General features: G+C 40.1%; 1 protein-coding gene and 1 non-coding gene across 9 annotated transcripts in view; both read right to left on the reverse strand.

Annotated features, from left to right (window-relative positions):
• SGIP1 (SH3GL interacting endocytic adaptor 1) overlaps window positions 1–24,009 on the reverse strand; it is a 114,419-nt gene that overhangs the window by 36,113 nt on the left and 54,297 nt on the right. For 5 of the 8 annotated variants that reach the window (XM_033151861.1, XM_033151864.1, XM_033151867.1 and 2 more), the window contains 10 exons: window positions 22,338–22,392; window positions 21,020–21,195; window positions 12,892–12,903; window positions 10,410–10,421; window positions 7,796–7,820; window positions 6,919–6,970; window positions 6,422–6,507; window positions 5,249–5,341; window positions 4,144–4,218; window positions 1,185–1,640 (listed from right to left, as the gene is read on the reverse strand). In XM_033151861.1, the coding sequence (XP_033007752.1) occupies window positions 1,185–1,640; window positions 4,144–4,218; window positions 5,249–5,341; window positions 6,422–6,507; window positions 6,919–6,970; window positions 7,796–7,820; window positions 10,410–10,421; window positions 12,892–12,903; window positions 21,020–21,195; window positions 22,338–22,392 (1,042 nt within the window). The remainder of the gene's footprint in view (window positions 1–1,184; window positions 1,641–4,143; window positions 4,219–5,248; window positions 5,342–6,421; window positions 6,508–6,918; window positions 6,971–7,795; window positions 7,821–10,409; window positions 10,422–12,891; window positions 12,904–21,019; window positions 21,196–22,337; window positions 22,393–24,009) is intronic. The other 3 variants (XM_033151869.1, XM_033151868.1, XM_033151866.1) reach the window with 2 other exon arrangements.
• On the reverse strand, window positions 9,182–9,297 carry LOC117049316. Its single transcript, XR_004426945.1, has one exon. It is a non-coding gene; the product is annotated as a U5 spliceosomal RNA (small nuclear RNA).

Here is a 24,009-nt window from a genome sequence, read left to right on the forward strand (position 1 = left end):
CATCTCAAGTACAATGGAATTTACTTTCAGCTAAGTTTGTATAGGACTGCAGCCCTAAGGTGTGTGGGAGGATGTGCAGCATGTTTGCTAGATAGTCACAGACAGGGGATTCCATGATGTCATATCCTCTAAACCTTTGTGGTAGGAAGGGGAAAAATAGAATCATTAACCTCTCATTTTTCCTGTCAATATGAAATCTTTTTCCCTACCTGCAATGGGGGAAGACATAACACCCATAAAAACTATAGCTCCCAGGATTTTGTGTGTGGATATGACCTTTATAAAACATTGAATTTGCTGTTGAGATGCTTTAACATTTCTTTGATGGAAAATTCCAGATTAACTTTATGGTTTTTAATCTGTAGTGAAGAACAGGAGAAGAGCCTGGTGGATCAGGCCAATGGCCCATCTAGTCCAGTCCCAAACCCAGGACCTGAGTGCATCAGCACTCTTCTGACTTGTGTTCCTAAACAACTAGTTTTCAGATGCAACCTGCCTCCAACAGTGGAGGCTGAATATAGATATCATGGCCAGTAGCTGTAGATAGCTCCATGAATTGGCAGAATAAATGTTTGCTAGGCAAGCACGAGATCCTTCCTAGTTGTGGTACAGTATTTCCATCATATTGTTCATAGATTGCACCCAGCTCTAAATTGGAAGGGTAAGAAGAAAGCCTATTAAAAGCTTCACATGTTTTCTGAGGAAGGTCAAGAAGATTCTGTAGTTCCTTAGCAAAAGGAGTATCTTTGATCATCACTTCCTCTTGGAGAAAAACGAGGAGCTGCCCTTTCCTTGAGGGGCAGAAACTAAGCATGGTTGTACATTGGGAGAAGACAGAATTTTAACTAGTTGCTTTGTAGCTTAGGAAGTTTTATAAATTCACCTTAAACTCTTAAGGTAATAGCTTTTCCAACTATGTCTGGTACTAAAGACATAATGCTCTCCTGTAAACACCAGACATTCAGCAATGACAGGGAAAGAACACACAGTATCAAGGGTTCAAGGTTAAATTGGACTACGAGAGCACAGAATAAAAAGAAAATAAAGAAGCCACGGGGCACAGTACAATCAAACAATGACTGATGCTTAAAAGCCAACCAACTAAGAGTAGCTAAAAAGGTTTTGTGTTCACACGGCAGCATTCATGGCCACATTGAAGCACACTCAAAGCTGTTTAGACATACCACTGGTGCTTCCTGTGCCACCGCCAGAGCTGGGTCCGGGTGATGACACCACTGTTCTGTAGGTAGGTGGTGGAGGGGGAGGTGGCGTTGCTCTCTGTCCCACCCCAAAATCTTTAGGAGATGCTGGTGGTGCTAAGTTATCATCTTTAACGTGGGTCTGCTCAGAAACCTTCTTCTGAACCTCTTCTAAATTGAGTGGAGATGGAACACTGCGAGAGGTTTCAGCCTCTGGAGGCTCATCTGGGGTTTCTGATGCCACAGGCGGGGACACCACCTTTTCCCGTGAAGTCACCTCTGGAGTTACGTTTTCCGGGGACTGATCAGAAAAACTGATCCACTTATCCTCCGCGTCAGCAGCAACAGACTTGGGGGATAATACTGGGCCAAAAATGGTATCCAAGTCATTGATTGATGGTAGTTTGTCACTTTTGACCTCTGTTGCTGTCTGGTCATTTCCTGTGGTCAAAGTAGTTGATTTTAAACTTTAACATCAACTTGTACAGCAGCTAAGTTGTACTAATGTTCTACGTAAGTATGGGGCTTTTAAAATCAGCTACATTCTAGCACAGACATTTTCATAACGTATTTTAAGGTGCTACTAGGAACATAATTCATGTGCACAAATATCTACATAATAGGGTATGATATATAAATACACAAACACACACACACACAAATATTAAAGTGCATTCCGTGTTGACCTGCATGTAAATATGCTGTCTACTGCGTATCTCATTCATACAAATATACCCAAATGGAGCTATTGTAATCTAGGGAAATTGTTTGCTAGGGAAAAGCCAACAGAGTGTCTTTATTAGTAACAAAATGGTAAAGTAACTTGAAATTCAAGCATGATGACTTGCATGTAGATAAGCATATTTGTGCTGTGCAGTATACATTGTGGGATTATCTCACTGACCAGTGAGAATATAGATGATCAAAGGGCTCTATTCTTGAGTTGAACAATCATTATTTTCTGTAATTTCTGGGCAAATGGAGCGCCCTCTTAATGGAAAGGAAACTGATTTGGCATTTTTTCCTTTCCTCCATGGCTGGAAGGCAATTTGTATATAAAAGAATGCTATATGAAGGATCTATAAAGAGTGTATTATAAGCTTTGTTGCATTTTGGTGTATCTGAAAATTACCACTCTTGTTCTAAAGGCACTAGGTATGATCTAGAAACTTCCACTTCTCTTCTATGCTTAATGTATGCATTCTGTCCTGTGATTAGGTGCTCACTGGATTCTATAAAAAAAAGTTAAGTGAACTAAAGTCCTACTGAAGTCAGCAGGCATTTCAGAATGCTTTTTTTCCTGGATTGCATCCAATGGTTACAGTTTTGCCATTCTAAGCCCATACTATGCACACATAATGAGAATGCTTGTGTGAACATAGAGGTGCATTTTTTTTCATAGAATATCCATTCTTTCCATTGTTCCAGAACCACTGAATGAGCAGCTTGTCATGTCCAATCATCTCTTGATTCTGCAAAACTGTATGTTGAAAAATTATCTGTAAATTCAATCTAAAAGGAGTATGGGAAAATTACATTTCATGTCATATTGTCACGTAGAAAACTTTATTTTACCAATTAATGTAAGGTTTGCTGGTAGGGAAAAAATCCTATTTTCTTTTTGGCTCTGTTCATGATTCACATAGAATACACAGTAAGTTCACCTGGGGAATAAATGATCACACATGGAGGTACATTTCATTTGCGTTATATTAACCCAGCATAGATACAGGGTTGGAGGTTGGGAATTGCAGTGTTTATATGAATAAAACAGCAATGAACAGAGGACACAATTTGCAACTCAAAAGTTATAGACAGTTGAAGAGAAATACCCTTAAAACATCAAGTCTGCAAGTATTGTTGTACAAGGTAACATTTATGTTGCATAGTATACTAATCTTTTTAGAAGCCATTTTTGTGTTTTCTCATTTAAACAAAGCAATTCATGCTCAAATTTACAAGTGGGTTTATACAGCTAACAATGTTTACTTGCAACATGAATTATATGCTGGTAAACTCCTTATTTCTTGTCTCTAAGTACCACAATCACTTAGATCCTGAGTATCCTTTCAAGAGTTCACATTCAGAGAACAGGGTCTTGCACCTCTCACTTCCCTCTGCAGCCTCCTGTGTCCCAAAAATATAATCCTGGAGAATGGAGGAGGTATGAGAACCATGTGGGCTGCTGATGGAGGGGGAGGTGAGATAAAAAAACTCCTGCCCTTGAACGACTTGAATCCTAAGTTGTTTCTCTGTTCGTGCAAAGGTAGGAGTGGATTTATCTCACCTTGCACAAACAGAGAAACAACTTAGGACCCAAGTCGTGAAGAAACATGGCTTCGAGAAACATTCCTATATAATTTTAACTACATTAACTCATAGTTCTGTATGAAGACCATACTGACAAGATACAGTATAACCTTTATTATTCTGAATTACATCTAGGCCTAAGTGTGCTGAGATTCATGATGGGCTCACTAAAGTTCCTCTGACTTTTCCTCTTACCCAAACCAGGTATAACACAAATTATTAGTTTGCTGACAGAGTTATTGCAAAATTGTTCATACAAAATGTTACTACCATAGCTATACTTTAGTGGGAAACGTGTTCAATATCTGAATACAACACAGATACCAGAAATCATTTAAAAATCTCAAGGGGTTTAGAAAAAAAGATTATGCACTCCTTATGCTTGTACTTCTTTTTTTGCTGAAGAAAGAAAATCTGCTATGGTATCTGAAGGCAGATGAAAATATTAAATGCCTGGATATCATATATGCATAAAATGCATCTAATTAGATGGTTGTTATTAGGAAATGATTACAAGGTTTCATATTCTGTTCACATTACAAAATTATAATTTGCACTGAATAGAAACACAGTTACTTTGCAATAAAGCAGAGATCTTACATATCTAAAAGTCATTTATGCTGAACATACTTACCTACTCCAACTGTTAAAGGAGAACCAGTGCGGGGAGGTGTAGCTGGAATATTCTTAGGTGGAAGAGGTGGAGGTGCTGTGAGCCAAATGGAAGAATTTTAAGTTAAGAATGGACAACATTTGTCAAATAAATAAATAAATAAACTCATAGTCATATCTAGAGATTCAACCAAATGATGTCTGAGATCCAAAGTCTGTTCCACAAGTGGAAGCCACTTCTGCTTGTGCAAGTCCCCTAATTTTTGCCAATTCCCTCCTCTAGCTGCAGCCAGCACATGTCATTCCATGCTGTCCAGGAGGGTCCCTGAACCCTCAGAAGCAGCCCTCTGGTCTGACTGCAATGGAAGGACAAAGACTTGTTGTGAGAGTGGAATTCTGTTTGCGTTTCTCTATATCTGCTACAGTCACAGGGTTGGGAAGCACAATTGTGTTGGGGAGGTAAATTCAAGTAAACTTCACACTGCTGTGTGTAAGGGTGCATGTGTACTTCCCCATCCCCAGCTTCTACCTATTGCCTATTGAGAGCAAAAAGGGTTGCTCATCCCTGTAGTAGAAGATAGGTAAAAAAAAAAAATCCCTCTTCTCCTCTGATCATCATTATGATATGGCAGCACATGCCGCAGAGTCTAAGCACCAAGAATCACCTGCCTTTTGTTGTGGTTGATATTTTATGAATGACAACTTTTTTTGTTTTCAGTCTCCAGAGTGAACTGCCGTATATGTTTTAAAATAAATGTTGTTAACTTTTATTCTGCTTTTCCACATCCACAAATCCAATTTTTGGTTCTTATCAGGAGCATGTGTATTTATGGCATGCTGCACTGGTTGCTAGGTGACTTGTCTTTCGGATAGGATGGAGTCAGGTTTAGATTTGCAAATTGAGATCACAGAGGCTTTTCTCCCCAAGGACTCCAAATCGTCTCTCTGCCTTTTCTGAAAGCTGGGTTTCCAATGCATAATTCAACTAATATCTCTTTGCTTCCATGACAGTATAATGAGCAATAACCCTTAACATTGCCACTTCTATCTCACATTTCAGTGTTTTGTAGTGAAAAACAAAATGAAAAACCCCAACAATTTTTCAAATAGGAGACGACTCAACTTACTTCCAGATGGAAAAGGTCGTGATGAATTCGGTGATTCTACACTTGGACTTGCTGGCTGCACAGAACCCCAGACCTCAGAGTGATCTATGGGAGCTGAAGTCACAGACATATAACATGATGCATACAAATCTAGAAGTAACATGAGAACTTAATTCCAAACAGAGCTTCTCTTTAGCAGCATCAGTTGAATCTAACACTGAACTGTAGGAGTGACTTGATAGATTATGGCAGGAGAAAATGAGAAGAGAATGTAATGAGAATATGAACTTTTTGGAAATAATTTGTTAATAACCATTTTTCAAAACCCACAAATAAATTTCAGTGCTGGGTAATGCATATACCACCAAATCAATGAATACCATTCCGAGCGTCTTTCTGCCCTGAATGCGCGTGCGCACACGCACACGCACAGAGAGAGATTGATACAGAGATCAATGGCCTCCTGGTGCCTCTAGCCAATGAGCAAGTTAAAAGCTTTTCTGGTATCAGGATTTCTGCCAATAAAAGTAACATGGTTGGAGCTGTCATATGCAAAACACAAAAGCTTTACAGTGACACCTAAATTACCACAACCATTCCCCTAATTCAGTGCTGAGTTAGAATCAACACGACGAGAATTTCATGCAGGTCTATCCATTCAGATTAATAAGTAAGGAAAGGAAGTATTCGGCCATGTTCTCACTTTGGATGGCCTGACCCCATGCTTTTTCTGGGTCACTTATAATAGGAATTGGCAACCCAGCTTGCTCTTGGCTAAGGCCAGGATTGGGAAAGGCTAGGAAGCACTGGTGGAAAGTAACAAGTGGACTGCAAGGGGTGTTAGCTGAACCCTACACTAGGGACAAGATACCCTTAGCACCAACTATCCCACAGGGCTGAAAAGCAAACACTGGACAAATATTAGTTGCTTCTTGTCTGGGAATTAACATCATGTGGTTGCCTAGAAATTGCTAAACACTTCCTTCTCCTTTTGTGGCAGATTTCACCAAGTGCGCACATACATACTCACAGACTCATTTGCGTTCACAAATAGTTTTTATTTATGCGATTCACTGAGTTTGTAGCCCACCCCTTTTCAGAGAACTCAGGCATATGAAATAAAGATGTTAAACAAATTAAACGTCATGTCAGACATAGAAAGGTACATTGATAAAGTTAACTGGCAACACCTACCTTCTAACTTCTCTTCTTCAAATGCAGACTCCAGAGGTGGACCAAATAGTGGTGCTAGTACTGTGGAGTCTTCCGGGGCTTTTTTGCTGCAGCACAACACAGATGCTGAATGATAATTACACGCAAGGATCTTTTATTCAGCAAAGGTGACAGGCAGAGTTGATTTTTTTTTTTAATAGTAGGAGTGGGGAACCATTTTCAGTTCAAGGCAGCGTTTCCTCAAAGGAAAGCAGTTGAGGGCCACATTGCAGTGGTGGGCAGGGCCAGAGGCAAAAAGTGGGTGGAGCAATTGATGTGACTTATCTTTGTTCAGTAGGCTACATTCCATGCAGAGGGGAAAGGGGCTGCCTTTTCCTATAATGAGGTGTGCACAGGCTTGACAGATAGGAGTTGGTAAGCCAGAAAAAGAGCATGTACATCATTTGGGTACAAGAATTCCACATCATCCATGGCTTGAATGAGTTTTTTTATATATATAGTTTAGCATTTATACTAACCTTAGAAGCTCTGGAGTAGGTGTTGAACGTCTGGGCCTTGCTATCTCTTCACCTGGCACATAAGAAACCATTTTAAGGTAATTTTCTCATAGTGTCTTCTAGAAAACTTGTTCACATAAATATTTGATAATGTCAGCAGCACCACCACAGTGTTCCTTCCACTAGTTCATTTCTCGCTAGTTTTAGTACTTATATAGTACTAGGTCCAAGCTTAACTATGTTGTCCATTTCCAGAATAATTTGAACCAGTTTTCATAGTTCATGTCAACGTGACCCTGCATGCCCTTCCAGCTTCAAATTGCTCCCCTCACATTACTCACAGTGGGTGTCTCTTAATATGCATATAACTTGCTAAAAAAATTATTCATTTGCCACCTTAAAAACATATAATGCATTTGTTGTGAGATAATAAACTGATTCCATGACTTGCCATTAACCTATTTTCATGTGGCCCAATTTTATGGAAAAGCTTTAGAAAATTCCATTTCAGCCATACCCTTCATCGTTCCAGATTACGAACATCTTGTAATTTTAGGCCCTGTTGAACTGGTTTGTGCATTCAGCCAATTGCAAACACTCCATATGCCTTTTCATTTAAAATGCGTCATCTCATTTTGAGACTGTCAGAGTCTGTTAATTTTACATTATAAATTCATGCATAATTTAATAGTAGTGCATGGAATAATGTCCTCATAGCATTTTGAGGACTATCCCATTAACAATATATAGACTTTAGTCTCTTAAAAATTAGTTGTTGCAATGATTCTAGAGTTTGAAAATTAAGGTGTAAAATTATGTAATCTTGAGGATTCTAAATATATCCACCTTCCTGAGATATATTGTGTCCAAACAAAATTCAATAAATAGATATACTTACTAGATAAATTCCTTTTAATTGTACCCTACAATTAAAAACAAAAACTACAGTTTAGGACTACTGTATAGGATTATATTTTTAGACACGTACAATAAATGGCAGCTTGCCTTTGTTGAAAAGAAAGAAAACAGAATTAGGAATTAACACTGCTAAAATTAACTTGGATTCACATTCTTCATTTTGGAGGTTTGTACCCCAGTGCAGATTCATTCACACCCATACAAATACCAGATATAGGCAAATAGAATATTTGATTAGCTGCTACAAATGCACTGCCTGAGAATTTCAGGTTTTTGAATCAAGACAAACAAACGAAAAGTGATCATACATTGTGGAATTGCAACAATGTGCCAAACAAACCCAGAGAGCTTGACAAGTCATTTATTTACTGTTCTAGAACTTCTTAAAGAAATCATACATAGTCTCACACACTTGATCACCGGCTTTGGACTGAAATCAAACATGTTTCCAAGCAGGCTTTAATATTCCAGAAGACAGAAAGAAACAATTGGTGGGGACAGGGGGAAGGAGATAAAACTTCTGAAAGTAGGAGGTAGGTGGGAATATGCAAAAGGTCTGAATATGCAAAAGGTATCAGAACAGCTGTCAACAGTATTTGCCATAGCAACAGGGAAGATAGGGCAAATTTACTGTCAGTCACTAATCCTCATATCTCTGCCACCATCATACATCCATCCTTCACTCACACAATGTTGCTGCAAAATGCATGTATTGTCAAAGAAAAGAGTTTTTCAAGGCAAATTCTTGCAAAAACCTCTCCTTTCAAATCACACTTTGTGCAATAATATCTCCACTAAGAATACTTCTATGCTACAGGAAGAGACAGTAACACCAAAGTTCAAGGAAGAGAGTTATTAAGGACAACAAAATTATTATTAGCACTGTAGGCAGAAGTCTGGTGAAAGAGAATTGGTTCCTAGCCAAACATGTCACTAGCTGATTCTTGCCAAGATTTCTATTCTGTAGTCAGTCCTCAGAAACATATTCTAATGGATATGCTAGGCATATTATCGGCCTATGACATATCGGATGTTAACATGTGCCAATTAAACAAATAATGTTCCATGAAATTTTCTCTTTAGAAGCCAATGGTAAGCCATAAGACCAAGCTATTTTTTGCACATTTTTGTTAAATAGGCGCCATATCACATCAAGAGAATACATTGCAGGAAGTATATGAATAGCAAGTGTGAAAAAATTCTGGTCAGAACCTCAAAAACAAAAGGAAAAGAAAATCAACCAGGGAAGTTCATCTTGGCAATAGCTCAATTCAGTTAGCATGGTTGCTTCCTTGTTCTATGCAGAAAGGTTTGAAAATTTTCTGAACAATTATGAGAGTTGGCAGACTGCTTCCCCCCGCCCCCCAGCCCTGCCGAAGCAAGGCTTCAAAAAATTAGTTGAAAACTCATAAATGTTCCTCTCCACGGAAATCTTTAGTAAAAGGCGAAAGATTTATACGATCTGAGGTGAAACTAGAGTATAGTTGGCAGACTGCTTTATTCAAAATGCAGTAATCCAAAAAATTATCCATTTCTCCAAGAAGGACAGTTTCTGTGTAGGACAATTTCAAGAGTGGCACTACTGAGACTTACGGGTAAATAAAACATTAAAGAATTCCTAAGCAATATTTGATTGATTGATTGATTGATTGATTTAATTTATTTAATAAAATTTAGAAATTGCTTAACTGTTAAAAAAAAAAGACACCTCAAAGTGGTTTACAAAAAGATAAGCAATAAAATCAATAAAATTCACAACCCTATTTTAAAACATAGGTAAAGGTAAAGGTACCCCTGGCCATTAGGTCCAGTTGTGGACAACTCTGGGGTTGCATGCTCATCTCGCTCTTTAGGCTGAGGCAGCCAGTGTTTGTCCACAGACAGCTTCTGTGTCATGTGGCCAGCATGACAAAGCCGCTTCTGGCGAACCAGAGTAGCGCACGGAAACGCCTTTTACCTTCCCGCCAGAGCGGTACCTATTTATCTATTTGCACTTTGCCATGCTTTTGAACTGCTAGGTTGGCAGGAGCTGGGACCCAGTAACGGGAGATCACTCCGTCCCAGGGATTCGAACCGCCGACCTTCCGATCGGCAAGCCCTAGGCTCAGTGGTTTAGACCACAGTGCCACCCGAGTCCCTATTTTAAAACGTACACAAGTTTAAATACTAAAACAGATTAAAATTACCTCAACTTTCTAAGCATCTGGGGCTAGGTTTGTCTAAACAGGAATGTTTTTTAGCAGGCACTGAAAAGAGTACAGTATAGGGACCTGCTTGATCTCAATAGGCAGGGAGTTCCAAAGAGGAGGTGCTGCCACACAAAACAATTGAGTTCTTACAAATGTGGAACGGGTATTATGTGGAACCTGTAGTAGTGCCAGTATTGTTCCATTCAATATTTCTATAAAAGAACAAGGCTGCTACAGATAGCCCCCCACACCCCTGAAAGAACAGTAATTTTCACCAATTACTTTTAAGTTAATTAATTTGCTGTGCTTGCAGTTCACAAAACTAATTTAAATTAAACCCAGATGACAAGCACTCCCAGTTGTTCCTGCTACTGATTTAACGTGAAAAGTCATGCAACATCTTACCGGGCTGCGCCTCTGTTATCAGCAAAAAGGAAGAGAGAAAGGTACCTAGTCAGAGAGTGACAGATCAATAATAAAAAGTACTTTGGATGATGAGATCTTCCTCTAGCTTCACAAATTAAGTAAACAATTTCCCCAGATTCCCCCTGCTTCATGAAGATCCTGAACCTATCTGATGTCCTTTTAATGAGTAAGCTATATAGATGTCTGCATAAATTTTGGAAACAAATGGTTAACTTTGAGGCTCCTTGAGGCCTATGCAGCAATGCCAAAGGGGCTGCCCAGCTTAGATACTCTGATAGGATGGAACCTAGAATGCCAGCCTGCACATAGCACTCCAAATTCTGGAACTGATCCAGGGGGGAAAAGGGTTAAATACTCCCTCAACTCACAGCTGCCGAGGGGCTCCTTGTCACTGCACTTAAGTTTTTAAAACAAAAAAGATTATCCAATCACAGATCTACCTTGTTTTTGTAGTCTGACCCCTTGATACCTCATAAACCTAACTAAAGGAAGAAATGCCATAGGTATGGAAGGGTGATACATTGATTGTTAAGAAGCCTAGCAAATTTTAATCTGCCCTCAAGGTCCCCTTCTCATATCTCTCTGGTAAATCCTTGTTAAAAAATAAATTGGCAAATTAGAGTTCTACTGTGTTGGCTTATTTGCAGGAAGAAATTAGTAGAGAAATACAGATAAACAGGCACACACGTCATGAGTTTTCCGAAGAATGATCACATTAATTCTTATAAATACAGGAAATGCTGTGGCATACAAAAGTACACAAGATGCAAAGAGAGATTAGGCAAGCCGTCCTTCTTAGTTCCCCCATACCTAAATGGGTAATAATGTATTTATGACTGCCTGAATATAGGTGAGACACTTGTTGAACTTGAGTGCATAAATGTTCAAAAATGTTCTTGGCTATTGATTTAGATGAGATTATAAAAACAACAGAGCCGAAGATGGACAAGGATCAGTTTGCAATCATATTGCAATGCAAATCAAACTAACCAAGTCAAAATGCCAAGTAATTGATAGCATTTATCCTCTTTTATGGGTGTGTTGTCTTCACTGCTTAGATACTTTGTTTACTGGTGGTATGTAAACCTCTAAAATAAATAAATATAACTGAAGCAGCAGTGCTCTCTGGAGAGAGTTGGGCTATTTTTGGCTACAGCTTGGATACTACTGTGCAGGCCTTCAGTTCATAATCTCACACAGTTTCAGTAACTTCAGTGGAACAATGCCAATACACACTAGCCAAGAATTTGTCAATACATATTTTCCTTTCATTCTTTCCAGTAAGCAACTGCTTGCCACTTCTACTTAACTGTGACATTTAAGGCTGGGGAAAGGAATCTGCAAATATCTAGTATGCTACTAATTTAGCCTCAGATTCCATCAACATTTCTTTTTCAAAGTTTTGGTCTCAGCCCACCAAGCAGACACAATTTTCCTGGCTACTTAATATTTGTACAAAAGCAGACCATGGATCTAATCCAGTGGCAGAGTGGCCCCACTTCACTGCCTGAGACAAAACAGGAATGTCTCTTGTCGTGCTACCCTCCTGCCACCCCACAAAATCCTCCCTTACCTGGGTTGTGTGGCAGCACCTGAGAAACAGTGGCGAGCTCTGGCAGGATCTTGCAGAGCACATGAGATCCAGCCAGAAACTGCCACTGCCTCCTCATGGGTGGGCCAGCCCTGATTCAATCCTACAGAACAGCATATGAAGCAGCTTCCACCACAAAGCAGAATAAACCAAATACGGTAGGTCTAATTCTCGTAAGTACACAACATGTATTCCTTGGCAGGATGGATACAGATTTCATAAGCCCAATGAAAGTGAAAGAAAACTACTGTGGACATAACATGAATTTAGTGATGGAGGTGCTAACTCCCTTTTTATGTCTCCATAATTTAGGGAAGGCGTCAATTTAGCATATCAATATAGCAAAGTCCTGGATGTCTGGTTGAACCAGACTGTACAGCAGCCTTCATGTTGTCTAAAAAAACAACAATTGGAGAAATTAATGCAGTGAAATGAAAGAAAATCCAGCACTGGATCTTCAGCTGAAGAGTAGTATACAAATTTAGTAAATGATGATGATGATGATAGACCACAAAATACTATGACTGAATGATTTTATGAACAGTCAAGAAACCAGAGGTAGAGTTACAGAGGTTCATACTTTACTTGCGGAAAGTCCGCATTTATTCCAGCATTGTTAGGATTTAAAGCTTCATACCATTACATATATTTATGTGCAATGTGAATTGAAAGGGATTAGCCACTGCTCATAAAGAAAGCCAAATGGAAAATTACCAGTACCTGTAAATACCGGTAATAAGATGTTGCATTTTATATTCTTGGTTTTATAGACTGTTTTTAAAAATATAAATAAAGTGATTACTTGCTAAGGCAAATAATCCATTAAAATGATAGATACAAAGAAAGAAAATGGGATAGATAATTTCTTACCGGACTTTTCCTCTATAGAATGCATTAACAAATGGAGAAAAGGGAGGGAGAATAAGCATTTTCTAAAAACGCAAGCATTTATGCATACAGTATCACTCTCCATGAAATGGCATATCCCAGTCTCCTGTCCAAGCAGGTCTGCTCAGTAGTAAAATTGGATTTATTTCCATGAAACTTACTTATAGGAAAGTATGCTTAGGATTGCATTATAAACAAACTAACAAATTCTGAAATGCCTAAAAGGTTATCATATACAAACTAGAGTAAATACTCATACAAGTGTAAACCAACAATGAAAGGGCAGTCTGATCCCAGCTTATGCACACTCACTCAGAAATATGTTCCACTGGGATAAATGACACTTACTCCGCAAATAAGAGTGCATACAATTGCAGTATTACATTGTAAACGCCCAATTACACATTGCTGGTACACCAAATAAAGAGAAACTATATTTTCAAACCCCACAATCAATTTTCCATTAAAATATGTATACGGCAGTAAACTGAGTATCCTGATGGACTTTAAAAGCTGTACCCTTCCAAAAAGTGTGGACTTGTTTTTATTCTCTCCACAACAGGCATATGCAACAATTTTGGCTTCTTACTTTCGTGAAAAGCTATTTGACTTGAAAACAGACTATCAATGTTATATTACTGTTATGATGGTGATGTTACAGGTGCTTTGTATACAGCCAAATACTGTTGCATTCTTCTGGCAGTTATCTTGAGAACAGAAGTAGTCAGGAAAATGCCAATCATTATCCTGGCTTCCATTATCAGATTTACTTTAGCTAATAAGGATAATAAAATAAACCATTTCCAGAAAATAGGGATGATAGATGTGATCCACTAAGTAACTGAAGATACATGCATTCTCTTCTGCCTAAGCAGGGTAGTACTATCATCCCCACCCTATTTAAATGAGTAGAAAACTTGTGGGTTATACATTTAGAATAATAAGCTTCCTTTTGTAATCTAATAAGAGACCTATTACAACTCAACAGAAGGCTCTGAGTAGTTCCTCCATCAAATACTACAGAAGAAACCTCTCACTAAGCCTCAAAAACTGTTTGTTTGCCATCTACTTAAGGAATGGAATAAAGCAAGATTCACAAGGCAGGCTCTTGTTGTGAAAAAACAAATTCTTACTGTGGACTGCTGTTCTCAGAGGATGCTGAAGGGTATTGGGGGGGTACCTCCTCTGCAGCCAGCAAGCAGAGGAAAATTATGGCCTCTCCATACTCCACAGAACAAGACTGGAAGTGATTGGGGAGCTGAATAAACAAATAAATATTCCTCAAAAACCTCCTTTACCTGGACCATCCTGACCTGGGAAAAGGTCACATAAGAAAAACCTCCTCGTCTGGGTGTTCCCCAGTTTAGGAGCTGACATAATAAATGAACAGGCACCTACAACAGCTCCACTGCAAACTTGCCCTTAGTTGGGCTTACCCACTCTGTCTTCAAGCCTTAGGCAGGTGCAATGCCTAAGGAGGACCCCATGGGCGTGGCTAAGGGGGGCAGCTGCCCCTCTAGATCAAGCAAATCAATAAAAATACTTAACTGAGGTTCTGTCCCCCCTCCCAGCACGAAGCCTGCCCCTGCTAACATAAATCCTGGCTACGCCCATGGAGGACCCTGTGGGTAGGCGATTCTTGCTTCCTTCTGGGTAGCTTCTGTGGCGTTCACCAAAAGCACCAGGAAAACTTCCAAAGGAAACAGCAGGGTAGGCTCCTTTCTGTCTTACTCCAAAAGTCTTTCCCTCTCTGCCACTTCCTGTATCTGGGGATTCAGACCCTGCCTCATATAGCTGCGTGGCCTGGCTAGGAATGAACCCCAGGGTCAATGGGAACATGCTGACTTAGCTTTGCACAGTGGCAGTATCGTAGTCAATGAGGGGAATGTGTTGGCTTGCTTCTTTGGGGGGTTCCTCTCCCCCACCAAGGGGAGGAGGTGCCTCTTTGGAACCCATGGGCTGCAAGCTTGTGGGAAGTACAAGAAGCTCTGGAAGAGCTTCTAGAGGAGGAACTTGAGTGGTCCCTGAAGCTCCTATTTCCTCTTGTCCTAAGACTGGCCCTGGGACCTGCCGTTCCATCCCCTGCCATAGACCTCAGGAAGTATTCTCTTTGCTAACTCAATCCTCCAATGTGCTGCTCCATTAAGCATGCATGCTTGCTATGGCCATGCAAGAAAGTTCTATGAGAAACAGTTCTGTGATGGGTTCCACACACAGCTACATACCCTGTGGGTCAGGGATGCAGAAGCAGTGCCCCGTGGTAGATCATGTGGAGCACCCAGCCTCATTCTGCCCATCATCCATCAGCATCAAGAGATTCTGGTACACACCCACCCAACTCAGATCGCTACCCTCACCCTTGGAGCCACAACCCCACTGCCAAGCCTAGGATGTGTTGGTAGGAAGGAGAAGGGGATACCTGGAGGCAGCAACCAAAGGAATAAAAGGATTTCTACCACCTCCCACCCCAAAGGAAGCAGGAACCATTTCAGCTCTTAGGAGCTCCGACCAAGCACCACCTGGAGGTTTGGCAGGTAAAGCCAGTCTGGTAAGTGCACGGAATTCCTTCCTATATAAGGAAACTAATTTGGTTCTGCTTTCCAGCTCTAGACCAGGTGCCTCCCTGAACGTACTTAACACCTTATGGGATCCTCTAAAGCAGGCATGGCCAAACTCGGCCCTCCCGATGTTTTGGAACTACAATTCCCATCATTCCTGACCACTAGTCCTGTTAGTTAGGGGTGATGGGAGTTGTAGTCCCAAAACATCTGGAGGGCCAAGTTTGGCCATGCCTGCTCTAAAGAATATGCAATTCATATTCCAAAAGAGTTTTGGTTTATTTCTGATAACAACTTCTCATTTGTCTCTTACTTGGACTCCTGGTTGTCCTTCTTATTTTATTTATTTTGAGACACTGCAATATCCAACAAATGCTACTCGCTCCCAAGTGCCTCACTCCTGTTTTATGCCTCAGTATTTGAGCAGATGGTCATTGGCTAAAGCAGGTTACAGGGCAGAGCAAAGCACTGCTAAGTCTATTAGCTTAATTGACATGGCGGAGGAAGTAACTAGACAGTATATATATACTGTATGTCAAAAACACCAAGAAAAAAGAGAAAAAGAAATGTCCTATCAGTGAAGGTGAACCCTCCCTGCTGCTTGTCCTGTGCCTCACTACTCCATCCACTTTTCTTCTTTCCTGGCTCCAATGCTAGAAGTGACTCAAGAGCAGAGAAAAGTGCCAAGAGAAATTAACTGCGGAGATGTAAGTTACAGGGAAAAACCATCCCACCCCTGGCTTTATTTTGTGAACAGGGGCAGGCACATGAAAAGAACATGAAAAGGTGCTACTGTCACATATAATTGAATAATGCAAATTATCTGGGGGTGAGGGATACCAACACTGTGTCCACCTCTTACATGTTTCAACATTTGAAGTAAGTATATGTGCTTAGTGATGTCTCTACATGATCAGAAACCCAACCTTTGAAGGATTCCCGGTCATATAAAGAGGTTCATACACATGCACAAATGCCATGAGCATCAGGCTCACTTTAATATCTCTAAATGAAATGTGAAAGTTGGGGTAGAGTCTGTCATGATGATGCCCCCGCCATGCTTGTTCTACCTTGTTAGAATACCTCTGAGGAATCAGATGGAATGGTCAGGCTAACATGGCTTCACTGAATAAAAAGGTCAAACAGAAGGTATTCTAGGCCTAAAGAACAGGATGACAGGACACAGATTGGAAGAAAGGAACCCAAAAGAGGGTGCAAGAGGGACAGTGAAACCCTACACAAAAGTGAAACTTGTTTTTGAACTGGCAACAGCAGGTCCTCCAGGCCTGGACAATGTTTGCCAGAGCTCCTTGGAGGCCCTATAGACACGATAATAAATAAATGTAATTTCTGAAAAAATTGCCGATCATATCTGGAGTTTCCACCCTGCTTGACTTTTGTTAGTGTTTTGAAATTTAAAGGAAGACCCCCTTGGCAACAAAAGTTATAAATGAAGCCTATCCTGTTGCTTTCTTGATCACCTTCATCCTTATCAGGTAATGTATAGCAGAAACAATAATTGAGTAACTAAAGTAACTGTCCCACACCATCGTCTTTGCTCCTACCTCATCTCTTCTTAGCTAATGGAAATCCTCAAGCACACAGTCCTCTGCCTCTTTTAAAAGCTTAAAGGAGCAGAGTAGTCAGCCATGTCCTCTATATACCACCCTAGGCGCTTTATGGATGAAATATAAAGACATTGAGGATGCTGGCATTTACCCTTTAGCCAATAAATAGGATGTGGAAAACAAATATACAATGCTTTCACACACTAGATGGAATCCAACTATTGTGAACCAAGTGTTGTGTTAGAAAATAAGGCCTCACTTCTATTGATCAAACAGAGTGCAGTCTTTTGAATTAAACACACCAAATATCTTACTTAATTTACTGCTTTTAAATATAACAGCATGAAGTGCTGCTGTCTGATAAAAGAATGTAAAGCAATGCAATTTGCTTGGTATATAGTCTATCCTTATTAAAATAGTGTAGTTATAGAGCAATTTAGTTCAGTTATTCTTATTAGCATCCTGCTCTCCATAAAGAGCATTACCGCTTTACATGCCAAGCTTCCTTAAGACGCACAACATCAGTAGATCAGGAAGCTGCATTTTCTGCAGTGCAACAAAGCCATCATTCTGATTTACTGTTCCCACATCTTCCACAGCCCAGGAAATGAGTGTCACAAATCAACTCTTGAACCTGGCTTCCATATACAACAATATAATGCACTGTTGTCTTGCCTCCAAGCCCAGCTGCAACAGCCTGGTGACTGCATAATGACTGCAAAGCTCACTTACTAGAATAAAGACCAACCCCCACAGCACATAAGCAAATAACAGAATGCAGCAGCTAATTTAAAAACAACATAAATGTGATCCCAGCAGTATTGTTAAAACATGTTATGTGGTTTTAGTTTAGTACAACTTCAGGGTTGTGTTTTTTTTTTGTGTGTGTGTGTGTGTGTTTGCTTTGGTTTACAAGGTAAAGGTAAAGTTAAAGGGACCCCTGACCATTAGGTCCAGTCGTGTCCGACTCTGGGGTTGCGGCGCTCATCTCGCGTTACTGGCCGAGGGAGCCAGCGTACAGCTTCCGGGTCATGTGGCCAGCATGACAAAGCCGCTTCTGGCGAACCAGAGCAGCGCACGGAAACGCCGTTTACCTTCCCGGCGGAGCGGTACCTATTTATCTACTTGCACTTTGATGTGCTTTCGAAGTGCTAGGTGGGCAGGAGCTGGGACCAAGCAATGGGAGCTCACCCCATCGCGGGAATTCGAACCGCCAACCTTCTGATCAGCAAGCCCTAGGCTCTGTGGTTTAACCCACAGCGCCACCCACGTCCCACGGTTTACAAGGTAGAGACCAACAAATAAATAAACAAAAGTTGACATTGACACCTATTTCCTATTATGTAGCTAGTTCCATATTATTAAAACTTAAGTATGAGATGAAAATGCAATTGCTAAAAGTCAATCAACGTTGGAAAACTTTATATGATTGCAAATTAAAAACAACTAATGATAATTCATGTTGTTCTATTGTAAATTGAAAAGCTTTTAAGCAATTATGTACCAACAGAACACTATTACTTAGAACAGCAATTAATTATAGATATAAGTTAGTATTAGCAGTGACGAGAGATCAGTTAGGGGTGTTCTACAGTTTTTCTGTTGCCAGGATATATTCTGTCATGGCTTTTTCCCAAGAATGTCAGGAATAGTACTTCTGTGACGGTACTGAAAAGTCCTGAAGCACTGTTCACCTCACATAACTATAAAACCCTGGGTCCCTTGCAAGGGGGAAAATGGGGTATTTTCAATGTAAGTATGAATTAGTAGCATGTAAGTATGTCTTACATTTACACTTTGTTTGTGCACCCCTCTAACAGCAGTCTACCCTTGATTTTTAGAACAAGGGTAGACTGGATAGAAAACAAAACTGAGGATTTAGAAGTGATCCAAGAGTATTATCTCTAGCATTTCTTGTCACTAAAGCAGCATCCCATTTCCCAAAAACAAGTTGATCCTTGCAGCACTCTCAACCTAAGTGGGCTTTCCCTAGCAAGCTACAAAATTCAGCCTTTCTCAGATGCTATGTGTTCAGCAGTGCCTCCGGTGACCAGGTTATACAAAAGTTTTGAGAGAAAATATTGCAATGTATTTATCAGTTTGTGTATGTGATAAATCTGTTTTACTCAACAGTGCTCCTGGCCCTTATTGCAAAATCATTTATCAAAATAGGAAAACCTGTCTTAGCAGGAAAATATAATCCATCCTCTTTCCCCCCCCCCAAAAAAATGCTCTCTAAATTGAGCAAAATTATACAGATTTGATTCAGCTGTCATATATGCTTGTCCTCACTTTAGATTAAAATTTCCAGATGACAGAAGCAAAGGTAGCTAATCTGACATCCTCTAGATGTTGTTAGAATAGAGCTCCCATCATTAGAGTAAAATTTTAGAGAAAGCATATGGTTTCATGCACAAGCACACAAAACAGTGACTTCTGAGATTTTACTTTCACATTTTTTTATTCCACAATCCGCAAAACTCACAAGCAATACTATTGGATTATAGCCCCACGCATAACACAATTTTTAAAAGGCATTGTTGCCTAACCTCCTTAACAAGGGAGCCTACAACCCTCTCCCCCCAAATCTGAACAGTTTAGGGAGATGAGTAAGATTTTTTTTTTTTTTGCAAAGCTTCAAGACATTGCATGCTAACAAAGATAAGTCAGACGAGACTTTAAAGAGATAGAGCCCACACTGAAATATACAAACTGCTGCTTGCCCTGAAAGGGGTTCGGTCTCCATCCCTGCTCCGTTGCTTTCCTATGAGTTCTGGAATCTCCAGTAGGAAATGGATACTGTACTGTACAAGTAATTTCCACAAGGGAGAAGGTCCTCCAAAGCCTTTATCTCCAAGCTCTCTCTCATGGCTGGCAGCCTCTTTTTTTATTTCACTTCAATAAATTATTTAAAACACATTTTTTTTCTTACTTGCTGCCATTGGCTAAACAAGGACTAGTAGCTTATCAAAGCTCTGTTCTCTTTATGACAAACACTTTTGTTGTGTTCACACTTCATATCTTCGCTTATACATTTAAAACATTTTACAGTGTAATCCTATGCAGGCTTAATGAGGTCTCCCTGTGTTCAATGGGGCTTTCTCCCCGGAAAGTGTTACAGGAGTGCAAGTCCTGCTTGTGTGCAAAATTTTCAAATGGAAATAGTATGTGGGGAAAGTGCTAAAAAAGTACCTCTCCCTCTGTGCCAGTCTTTCCTTTCAAATTGCAGCCTTGTATTCTGTTGGGGGTGGGGGAATCCTCCAGATCGTATCACAGAACTACTTGTCATGTCTTCTCCTTCTCCAAGGGGCAAAACAATAGCATCTTCATTCATTCTCTGCTGCCCCTTATGACATAACAATCCAGACTATTTCCAATAAATGAGATTCTGACTTTACATGGAATTTCACGTTGCCAAATTACAGCTTTACACCTTTAAGCATACATAATGGATGGCTTTCAAGTCTCAAAGGGTGGCTCGGCATAAAGAAGCATAGGAGGGGGTTTACTTCCCCTAAAAAAATATCAAGGACCTCTCTTAAGCTCACAAAATCAATGTATGGCTATCTGGCTTGTGGGCATTATAATTAAAGTGTACCTAGAAAAATGTGACCCTATTTTGAATAAGTAAAGTCATCTATAATTAGTAATGTATTATTTTTTGTTAAAGTGCTGCTAATGTTTTTTTCGTTTGGCATGGATCAAAATAGCCGTGCCATTCACTGATATGAGAAACATTAGGCTTACTCAAATGTACTTGGCATGCACAGAAAGTTGCTAGTGCAGTTCAGCAATATACTTAAAAAAGCAACCTGTCAACATGCAGAACACATTTTTCAACACATCCTGAACCAAAACTATAACAAACCAAGATTTGTTATAATAAAAATGCTAATTCAAGGAACAAATATAACAAGAAAGCTAAGCAAAATTAATTTTTGAAAATCTAATCAATCACCATAATAAAAAAAGACTTTTGCTTACCACTAGAGATGGTGAAAGTGCAATGTTGCCTATAGAAGCTTTCAGTTCATCAACGGTTGCCGCACTCTTAAGAACATCTTTAGACTGCAAGGGCTTAATCTTAATGTTGAATTTCTTGTGTGCCTCCTCTTCCTCTTCAGATTCACTTGAGGAATAAAAGTGCTTTCCTTTGGTAGGTAGATCACAGTTAAAGAGAAATGTTGTTGAATCACAAAATATAACTTTTGGAACTGATTGGCATGGGCCAACAATGATAAAAACAGATTTACAAATTCCAGACAGTAACAGCAACCAGCAGCAGCACCGTAAGACATGAGATGGTTAATATTGCAGAAGGCAAACTATAATGCTATTGGGTCCAAGCCATTTAGGATTTTGTACACTAGTATTAACATATTGAATCAGGCCTAGCATTTTCAGAACCAGAGCCCTACCAGTAGCTGCAACTTCCAAACTGTCTCCAAGTGCAGCCCTGCACAGAGCAGGTTGCAGTATTCCAAATGGGAGATCAGTACAGCATGCTTAGCCCAAGCTATTGTTGTCCAGGAATAGCCACAGCTTGTGGACCAGCCTAAGCTGGGCATTAGCACTTCTAGAGGCTATAGGGGCCACTGGAGACTCCAACACAGGCAACTTGCAACCTACACACATTTAACTTGTGCGTATTCAGCAATACATGTTTGGCTAAAATAAAATAATATAAAAGGCATGGAAAGGAAGCGGGGTCCTAGGAAAAATGATTTTGGCAAGCCCACCCACCACTGAACCCAATGTGTTTTGACTATACGTAATTTTGGCTTTACACTTCATCACCAGAACGTAACCCCTGCATAAGTTGAGAGTAGCCTGTAACAGATTCTGGATCAGCAAGTACTCCCAGACTACAAACCTGTACCTTCAGAGTGAGTGCAACCCTTTCAGAACAGGGCATCCACCTAATTCCTGGACACAAGATCAGTCTATCCACAATACCTCCATCAGGATCAATTTCAGTTTCTTGGTCCCCACCCAGACCATCACTGCCTCCAACACCAGGCATGAGTGTTGGCTCCTTTTTTCTTTTTATAATGATTGCTTAAAATTAAATTTTACTTATGGCCACTATCTTTTCATCCATAAAGCCTCTTGAACATTTTGGGCTCCTTTGAGAGGAGGGGCGGGATATACATTTGATAAATATATAAAATAAAATAAACTTGAGATACTGATGTTTCAGGGGCATCCAGCGGCAGGGAGGATGGCAGCAGGTGGCCACACTTGAACTCTCACTTATTTCAGAGTTTGCAAACTCAGTTGTAAAACTGACCATGAAGGATATAGCCTGGTTCGTCTGGTCTGATGCTGTATCCTTCTTCATCAAGCTCAGGTGAATTCTGGTGCAGCAAACATAGTAAAGCAATTAGAGTATTTGCAAAACATTAAGTAATCACTCTTTCCCCTTTCTCCCACCAATTTCACAGAACTAAGAAGCACTTGTCCAATAAACTATTGGTATGTGCAATGCTCTCTATGCTTAACTAAGAATGAAGAGTCTTCCCAGGAACCTGTTTTCTCAGCCAGGCAGTCAAACAGTTGTGCTAACTGCTCTGATCTCTGTGCAGTAGGGGGGAAGTGGGGTGAAAATATTAAATAGATAAGGAATATGTCCAATATAAGAAAATGGTGGCTTGGAAATATGGAAGACACCAGAGCATTTGCATGAGGACTCTTGCTAAAGAAGGGCTCATTTCCAGTGCCTGATAGAATTTTGCACCTTTGCCTACTCTTTAAAAGTGATGTCCCTGTATCAGAGATCAAGTTGGCTCTCATTTAATAAAATAAAATCTAGCCTCCACCTTGGTTTACATGGCCATGACAACATTCATAACAGAACCAGCTGCTTCTTTTCTGATGGTTTACAAAATTCCCATGTTGCTTCCTTCTTCAAAAAGCTCCAAAGTGATTTACAACTAAAATTAAAATACAGTAATAAAATGCATAATGATACAAAAGCACAATCAGAATACAAGCATCCTATCACTGGTGCTCCCAAGAAGAATATCATGGACAATGGTACAAAAAGTTGTCAAGAGATCAAGGACAATCAATGGGGACACATTCCCCTGTCTCTCTGCTGTCACAAGGTATAATACAGGATGGCCTCAGTGCCTAAACCAGGCCTAAACACAGAATGAAGTAGATCTTGAAAATCAGCTTCATCCGAGAGTGCCTGGAGACTAGAGCTGGTTGGTCCCCACCAACTCAAGAACCGGGCTCAGCAAAGGGACATTTGCAACCAGTCTAGTTATACTTAACTTTTGGGTCTAATGAAATTTATTAATGAGTAGTCTTGCTGCTGGCTCTTTCATGGGACTACTCCCTCTCTCAGGGAGGCATTAATTATCTTCTTGGGCTAGTTGGCCATCCCCTCCCTGCTGGATGTTATCAGTCATAACATGTATGGGGGCAAGAACACCTACACCCTTCCAAGCACATCATCCACATTCTCAAGCCTTATTAACTGAAACTCATTCATGAACATCTGACAAAATAGTGTTCTATTTTGAAACTGGCCTGCTATAATAGTGAAATCTAGGTCTCTATGGATACAAGCAATCATATCCTTAGCATGCCTTACAAATAATTCATAGCAGGCCATTGAGAATTCGACCATATCCTTCAGGCCAATATGCAAAAGCATCCTATAAAGCTGTGCTGGATGAGACACCAAGGACAATGGAGGCAGAGAAGTAGTTTTTTTTACTGCTTTCACCAACACAAAATAGGCTTTACAATGAGCACACACTTGCTTTCAACTGCATTCATTCCAAGTCTTCCTCTATTTACATTATAATCATATTCTAACCTGCTTTATTGCTCTCAACTCCAGGGTATACCATGGTACTACTTGGGCTTGGGCAAAGTCCTTAGGGGTGAACACAGGACAAATCCTAAATTGCAAAGATAGGTCAGGACCTCAACAGGATTGTCAAACCTCTCAGCAGAAAAAA

This window comes from Lacerta agilis, chromosome 6 (genome assembly GCF_009819535.1).
Source record: "Lacerta agilis isolate rLacAgi1 chromosome 6, rLacAgi1.pri, whole genome shotgun sequence".
NCBI classification, from domain to species: Eukaryota; Metazoa; Chordata; class Lepidosauria; order Squamata; family Lacertidae; genus Lacerta; species Lacerta agilis.